Consider the following 8,271-nt stretch of genomic DNA (forward strand, 5'->3'; position numbering starts at 1 on the left):
GCTCTGCACGTGTCTGCGAGGTTTATTGTCCGGTCTGAGTGCCCATGGCTGGGGGGCCGGGGCCGGTCCAGCCCGGGGGGCCCCCCGCTCGCTGTGCGGCTCTGGGCCCCGCGGCCTCGGGGGCCGTGAGCTCGCCCTTCCACGCGAGAGTGCCGGAGGTTCCCTGAGCGAAGGTGTCTCCTCGAGGGGACTTGGAGGGGCGGGGCCCTGGCCTCCGCCGGCCCTTCAGGCCAGGGCGCTGCCCACGACCTCAGGGAGGCCCCCTGGGTCCCCAGGCCCTGCCGGCTGTGGCTCCTGCAGCAGGGGCTGGGCCGCCTTCCAGGCCAGAGACTTCTCCAGTTTGGTCTTAAAGAGCAGCCCGTGACCTGGCAAAGGGGCGGGGGAGGGAATGGGCTGAGGCGGCTGGCCCGCCCAGGGAGGGTTGGGGGGCGGGGGTGGCGGGCGACCCTCACCTGGGCAGTCGGCGGTCTCTCTGAAGGCGCGCTTCTTGCAGCAGCCTCGGCACAGGCTGAACACACACCTGTTGCCCTGCGCACGGAGGAGCCGGTGAGCCTGGGCCGGGGGAGGGGGGGCTGCACCCCGGCAGACGGCGCAGGACAGCCCCCACAGGTGCAGGGGGTCAGCTCACCTTCGGGTTTCCGCACTGGTCACACTTGGCGTATTTTGCTGTGGAGAGTGCGTGCAGAGGGCCCGGGTGAGCGGGGCGCACTCCCTCCGCAGCGGTCCCTGCCCACCGCGGCTGCCCCGGCCGCCCGCGGGCGGGCAGAAGGCTCAGCCGACTCAGGGCCTGCAGCCCCCAGGCCTCTGGGGCCCGTCCCACCCGCCTGGCCCAAGCCCCTGGGCATCTCCCACTGCCTGGGGTCCGGCAGCAGCTTACGCTTCAGCGAGGGGTCGAAGGTCTTGTGGGGGTTCCTCAGCTGCTTCTTCTGCTTGTTCTTGGACAGGGGGTCCCCACCGCCCTCCTCCTCCTCCAGGGCCCGCTTGCTGCGGGGACCTGCGCGCTCCTGGCTCGCCTCCTTGGGCCTGAGGGGGAAGGTCGCTGGGCAGACTCGGGGGGGGGGGGGGGGGCTCCAGGGTCTGAGCCCCTGAGCCCCAGGCAGGGCCGTGGCCACGGCGGCACCTGGCCTCGCCTCTGAGCACCCAGAGGAAACCCACCAGGATCGGAGGGAAAGGGGGAAAAGGTTCAAGACCGCAGCGTCCACAAGCAGGGGAGAGGCGCTGGGGTCTCGGGGGGCGGGGGGAGGCACGGAGAGGGCTGTGCCCTGCCGGGCGCCCCAGACCCCGCCTGTGGCGCTCACCCCGGCCGGAAGTAGGGCTGGCAGATCCAGTGGAAGAAAGGCAGGCCGCCCGAGGGCTCCTCCCCCTCCTTCTGCCTGCACATGTCCTCCTGCAACAGCCCCGAGGGCCCTGGTCAGCAGCCCAGCCCCAACTGGACGTGCGGTGCAGGGCAGGGCGGGGCGGTGCCCCCCGCCCCCCCACTACCCCCCACGTGCCTGGCACCGCAGCTTCAGCTCCCGGCTCACGGCGGCGACGCCCTCCAGGGTCTTCACTTTGGCCAGCTCCTCTCGGAGCTGCTGGTGCACCTGCAGCCTGAGGCAGACGCCCAGCACGGTGGGCCCGGCGTCCAGCTCGGGGCCGCCTCCCGCCTGACCCGGCCCTTCCAGGCCCGACCTGGTGGCCCACGACCCCAGTCCTGCCTCTGGAGACCCCTGCGTCCCAACCCCCGATGCCCCCGACGGCAGAGGCCCGGGGCGGACTCACGTGTGGTGCCACAGCTTGAAGAGGTGGGCCCGGACGCAGGACAGGGGGCAGGGGTGCTGGCGCACCAGGGCCAGGTACTCCTCGGCCAGCTCCCACACGGCGGGGCTGCGGCCCTCGAACAGGGCCGGGTTGTGCAGGTTGCCCTCTGCAGGGGTGCGGGGGCGCCGAGACTGAGGGCCCTCCCGTCCCGCAGGGACACCCCCCTCCCCGGGCCGCGCCACACCGACGACAGGCTGCCGCCCAGCCCCACGCCAACCCCTGGCTGGGGGCTCGGGCCCAGGCCCTTCAGCGGGGCCCAGGGCGTCACAGTGTGGACAGCTCGCGCCCGGGCAGCAGCCCCCGCTCACCTGCGCTCATGACCCCCTGCACGCCGGTGTCCCGGATGCAGCGCTCCACGTCCCGCAGGCACTGGATGTTCCCGTTGGCGAACACGGGGATGGACACGGCCCTCCTGTGCGGCGGGAGGGCCCTCAGGAGGGAGGGGTGCGGAACCCCCGCCCCGCCCACCCGCCCCAGGAAGGGGCCCGGCAGCCAGCTCGGCTGGTGCACCTCTCCCGCCGCCGTCCCCCAGGGCGCCCAGCAGCATGCCCGGGGCCAGGCTGCCCCACTCACCGCACGGCCCGGATGTGCTCCCAGGACGCGGTGCCCGACAGGGGCCCCTTCTGCTCCTTCGTGCGCCCGTGCACCGTCAGCAGCTGGGACGGCACAGCAGTGCTGGCTCAGCCCCCACCCGACCCAGGGGGCCCCCTGCCCACTGAGGCTTCTGGGCGCCAAGCTCCACGCAGGGTGGGCTGCCCTGGGCCTGGGTCTCCCCGGCCCTGTCCCCCACCCGACACGGGGCAGGGTGCCCCTGGAAGGCACATGGGGCCAGCCGGCACCCTAGGGTGCGGCCAGGGTGCAGTTGAGAAGCCCAGTCCCGTTAGGGGGCCAGGCACGCCCACCGCCTCAGGCCAAGGCATGAGAGAGGGACACCCGCCTGACCCCAGGGCTGGTGGGGGCTGGGGGGAAGGCCTGGCACCGCCCCCTCGCTTAGTACTCGCCTCCTTCACGGGAGCGGCAACGGGCTCCCCCACCCTCATCAGGCCTCGAGGTCGCCGTGGTTCCTGTCCCCCCGCCCCCAGCCCCCAGCCCCTCACCTGGCAGCCTGCCTTCTCCAGCATCTGGGCGTACCGCACGGTCTTGTCAACCTCCGGGAAGACACGGATCTTGCAGGTGATCGGGACGGACAGCTTCTCGTGGGCCAGCTGAACTGGGGCAAAGGAGAGTCGGCCTCTGAGACCCACCGTGCACACCGTGCCCTGCGGGTCGGGCAGTGGGGACCCACAGCTGAGGGCGTCTCTGCCGGCCACCACCCTCCCCCGCCCCGGCCCCACACGCGGCGCGTGGCCGACTCACTCATTCTCTGGAGCAGGTCCCACTCCTCCTGCAGGAAGGCTCCGTAGTGGCCTGCGGGGAAAAGCACGGCCCTCTGTACCCCTCCTCCTCCCGTGTCCACCCACGCCACAAGCTGACCTGCCAGGCAGGCCCAAGCACCCTGCGTGGGCCTCGCACCGTCCAGACCCCTGGGCTGACACCTCCCCAAGCCGGTGTCTCTGGCAGACGGTCACTGAGACGCCCGTGCTCCAGGGCGCCGAATGGTGGGCCGCCCCATGCGGTCCCTGACCATGCAGCCGCCGCTCAGGCCCCGCGGAGGGAAGGCCAGCCCCTCACCAGGGCAACGGCCACTGGGGCTGCATGCCGCCCAGGTGACAGGGGTCTCCTGTGGGCAGAACACGTCTACCCAGAGGAGCCTGATGAGCCGTCGGCCTCTGAGACCCAGCAGCCCCCTGCCCCCTGCCCGGGGGCACTGGCGCCCCCGGCCCCCCACTCACCCCGCTTCGCGATCATCTGGGGGCAGCCCAGGTTCAGGTCGATGGCGTCGCAGCAGTCCTGCGCCAGCAGCCCCGCCTGGACGAACACCTCCGGGTCGTTGGCACAGAACTGGGAGGGGCGGGACGGTCACCACGGACTCCAGCCAGGCCCTGGCCCTGGGCCGCCCACCAGGGTTCCCATGGGACCCTGTGGGGGTATGGCCCCAGGGGTGGACTGGAGGCTGGCCTCCTGTCCCCGGGGCTCACGGGACAACTCAGTTCGGACCCACGCCCACGCACCGGACGCACAGACTCTCTCTCCGCTGGAGGGGGGGCCCGGCTCACAGACTTGCCGAGAGCCATGCGTCTGCATGGCTCTGACACAGAGGCAGCGAGACCCGGCTCACGGGGGTGTCACAGGGCTGTCACGGGGCCGCGGGCCTTTCCCAGCAGCCTGGCTGTCGGGTCGCCGGGGTCTGAGCCACAGCCCAGGAAGAGGCCCAGCTCTGGGAAAGGCTTCCGTGCCCCCCCCTCGCCCTACCCCTCCCTCCCACCGGGGCCCATGAGAAGGTGTTCCCATGAATCCGGGAGCCAGGCCCGCGCACCTGCACGATGAGGGGCCGGTCCTCGGGGCACACCTCGCAGTACAGGTTCTCCTTCCGGTAGTTGGCGTCTCGGACAAAGACCTGGGCGTGCAGCATGGGCGTGTAGCACAGCTGGGCCCCGTGGCGGCGACTCAGCAGCCTCCAGGCCAGCTCGCTCTGGTCCACCATGGGGGCCACCACGTGGCGGGCGCCCCCCAGGGTGCGGCTCCAGAACTCGAAGCCTTGCAGCTTTGGCATCTCTCCACACTGGAGGGGGGGGCGGGGACAGGGGCTCAGCCATGCCACGGAGCCACACGGGCTGAGGACCAAACCGTCCCCAAGACCACACCCTGGTGCTGTCACTCCCCACGGAGACCTGGGCCCTCCCTGCTCCCTGGCTGGGATGGCATGGGGCAAATGACACCGTGGAAGCAGCGTCTCAAGGGGCGGCGCCTGGCCACTGCAGGCCCCCAGGACAAGAAGCTGTAATTACAAGGCCTGGGGACCCCAAGGTGGGACCACCCAGTGGGGACATCCCTGAAGATGTGAATCAGGGTGACCCTTTTGCCGGGCCTCCTGGGTGACAGGTGGGACCTGGACGGGTCACCAGTGAGCTCAGGGGCAGCACTCCCCGCCCCTTGGAGGGAACCACCCTCCCGGTCCAGACGGGATCTGACCCGTGGGGACGCGCGCCCCGACAGCTCTTACTCCAGGGGACTCGGCCCGCGATCGCTGAGCACGACCATAACTCTAGTGACCGAGCGCCCAGCTGTGCGTGGGGTGTTTTTGGAAACTGAAATTATATATAAAAATCTACCTAAATGTCACCGGGGTCCCCAAGCACGCAGGGCACGCGCAGCCCCCGTGAAGGAGGAGCCAGGCGGCGGCAACCCCAAGCGAGACCCTGCGGGAAACGCACCTGAGTTGGCCGAGGCTGGGCGCCCCCCGGCGGGGTCCTCCGGGCGGCGTGCGGGGCTCCGGGCTCGCGCAGGCTGCAGGGGCCACCTGCTCGGGGCTGCCGCCGGGGCGCAGCCGAGCCCAGGGCTCCGTGCCGGGGCTGTCGGAAGGTGCGTCCGCCAGGGCGGTCCGGGCGGCCCGCGGTGCAGCGGGAAACGCGTCCCCGGGAAACTACGCCCGGTCGAGGAGGGGCCGGCCCGCGGCGGAAGGCCCGCGCGCTGTCAGAGCTCAGAGGGCGGAGGGCGGCTCGGCGCCCCCGGCGTCCCGCCTGTGCCCACTGCCCGAGCCGTGGGGACTTGCTGGCCCCGCCGCCGGTCGCTGAAGCCGGTGTCAGTAGGGTGCCGCCCGCCGCCTGGGGTCGAGCCCAAGCCCGTGTCCCTCCCGAGGCTGAGATCGCGGAAAGTGGGGACCGCGGCTGCTCGGGGCCAGCGCTTAGGGTCCTGTCCCCGACCCGGGCCCCGGAAACCGCCGCTCCTCATGGCCCTGTGGTTCCCTCCTGCCTCGGTCTCTCCCGCGCCTCCTGCGCGCAGGTCACGGCCCCGCGGCCCAGCGCTGTGCGGGCGGGTCCGGGTCGCTGAACGGCAGCGATCGGCAGAGGCGCTGGAGCAGCGGCCGGGCGACGGCGGCGGCAGCGGCGTCACGCACCCTCCGGGAGGCGGCGCTACAGGGCCGCCCAGCGAGAGAGCAGACCTGGGGCGCAGTGCCGGGTCTGCCCGGCTCCGACTCCGGGCCGCGCGGTCGCCCCGTGCCTCCCTCGCCTCCCGCGGGGATGGAGCCCAGCCGCGCAGGACGTGGGGCGCGGGCCTCAAGGTCCCCTCTGGCCGGCGCACCTGCGGACTCGCGGGGAAGGCTGCGTCAGAGCCTTCACTTTTGGGGGTGTTTTTAAAAGGATTTATTCATTTATTTAAATGGTAATTTTTTTTAAGTTTCCATTTATTTATTTTTTAGAGAGGGGGAAGGGAAGGAGAAAGAGAAGGAATGAAACACCAGTGTGTGGTTGCCTCTCACGCCCGGCTACTGGGGACCTGGCCAGGCAACCCAGGCATGCGCTGTGACTGGGAATTGAACTGGTGACGCTTTGGTTCTCAGGTCCACGCTCAATCCACTGAGCTACATCAGCCAGGGCTGAAATGTTACTTTTTAAAAAAAGATTTTATGTATTAAAGAGAGGAGATGGGAGGGAGAAAGAGAGGGAGAGAAATAGGTGTCCCAGCCAAGAGTTAAACCGGTGACCTTTTGGGTTTTCGGGAAGATTCTAAACTGGCTGAGCCACACTTGCTGGGGCTCCCGGTTCCTCTCTGTGGAGAGCTTTCAGGGAGCTGGCAGAGCCCTGACGCGTGGGCTGGGCCCCCAGAGGAGCAGGTGCAGGAGCCCAGCAAATGTCCTTCCGAAGGCGACACAGAACTGGGCAGGTTGTTAACAGCAGCCATGCCAGGACCCCGGGAGTTGGCAACATGCACACAGCATCTGAGAAACACTTCCTCTTTTGTTGTTGCTGTTGTTGAAGTTACTGAACATCAGCGAGAAGGAACAAAGCGGGGGTCTGAGGGGCTACAGCTTCCCTTAGAAGGGGGGGCAGGTAAATGCTTCCCAGACAAGGTCAAGTTACAGGAGCTCGTCGTTACCCAGCCCTATGCACGTGAAATGTTGAAGGGACTTATCTAACAAAAAGAAGATGATCAAAAATTTGAACAGTAAAATGATAAACTCACAACCATCAATAATCGAACCTGAAAAAAACAAAAACACACTCAGCAAACAACTAGAACAGGAACAGAATCACAGAAAGGGAGATCACACGGGGAGTAGCAGCAGGGAGCGGGGAGAATGGTGGGAGGGTAGGTCCAGGGAATAAGAAGCAGAATAGGTCGGTACAAAGAGACAGGGGGAGGGTAAGAATACTACAGGAAATGGAGAAGCCAAAGAACTTATATATGTGACCCATGGACATGAACTAAGGGGGGGGGGCAATGTGGGTGGGGGTTGTGCAGGGCGCAGGGGAATAAAGGGGGAAAATTGGGACAGCTGTAACAGCATAATCAATAAGATATATTTTTAAAATATCCCCATAAAGTCAAGCCCAGGCTCAGATGACGTTTATGAGCTGCAGGAGGCATTGAAGAAGGGGCACCACTGGGGTGGGGGTGAGAGGCAGAGAACTGTCCTGGAACAACAACTAAAATAAAATAAAATAAAATAACGGACCCCAACCCTTTAAAGCTCTTCTAGAAAACACAGCAGAGAACAAGACTCAACTGACTCCAACAGGCCAGTGTGGTTTCGATGCCCAGACCAGTCACCGGGGCTACAGGGAAAGGAAACTAGGCACAAATGCCCTCTACCAGCGGACGCGAAAATCTTGAAGATGCCCGCAAACTTAACCCAGCACCACACAGAGAATGATATCCGCCCTGGCCAGTGTGGCTCAGAGGGCTGGGTGCTGGCCTGCAAACCAAAGGGTCGAGGGTTTGATCCCCAGTCAGGACACAGGCCTGGGTTGTGGGCCAGGTCCCAATAGGGGGCGCAGGAGAGGCAACCACACATGGATGTTTCTCTCCCTCTTTCTCCTTCCCTTCTCCTCTGTAAAAATAAAATATATATATATTTAAAAACTGACATCCCATAACCAAGTGCTATATTTATTGTGGAAGGAAAAGGCTGCTTTATTATCTGAAAATCTATAAATGTAATACACCGTATTGATAGAATGAAGCACAAAACCCACATGATTATCTCAATAGGTGCACAAAAAATCTTCAACAAAACACAACACCTATCCATGATGTAAGAAAAACAGACCTCGATGACCTAGGACTAGAGGGGAACTTTCTAAACGTGATCGAGTATCTGCAAAGGACTCCAGCCGCACAGCGAGTACCGCTCTCGGTGACGGGGGCCGCTTGCTCTTCTCCTACATTCAGGCTTGGGGCGTGTCCTGCTCGCACCGGACTCTCTGCGCCCGGCAGGGACGGCACCCCCAGCAGAACAGGGCAGGACAACGAGATAAAAGGTGGACAGAGAGAGCAACGAGGGAAATGTCCCCTTTCCCCTTTCCGTACAGAGCGCGATTGGCTACACAGAATTCCCTAAGGAGTCTAAAACAAACCCAAACCAAAACA

The 8,271-nt window shown here is 65.8% G+C and overlaps 1 protein-coding gene across 1 annotated transcript; it reads right to left on the reverse strand.

Moving 5' to 3' along the window:
- Positions 1-2: 2 nt before the first annotated feature.
- Positions 3-5,255, reverse strand: DUS1L (dihydrouridine synthase 1 like). Its single transcript, XM_028520294.2, has 14 exons — positions 5,115-5,255; positions 4,217-4,462; positions 3,633-3,741; positions 3,157-3,207; positions 2,898-3,010; positions 2,374-2,456; positions 2,109-2,212; positions 1,762-1,906; positions 1,494-1,590; positions 1,299-1,387; positions 878-1,023; positions 629-666; positions 453-528; positions 3-365 (listed from the first exon to the last, which is right to left on the reverse strand). Exons 2-14 carry the CDS (start codon positions 4,451-4,453, stop codon positions 226-228), a joined length of 1,428 nt encoding a protein of 475 aa, XP_028376095.1. The 5' UTR covers positions 4,454-4,462; positions 5,115-5,255; the 3' UTR covers positions 3-225.
- Positions 5,256-8,271: the final 3,016 nt, after the last annotated feature.

The sequence above is a fragment of the Phyllostomus discolor genome, chromosome 8, assembly GCF_004126475.2.
Source record: "Phyllostomus discolor isolate MPI-MPIP mPhyDis1 chromosome 8, mPhyDis1.pri.v3, whole genome shotgun sequence".
NCBI lineage: Eukaryota > Metazoa > Chordata > Mammalia > Chiroptera > Phyllostomidae > Phyllostomus > Phyllostomus discolor.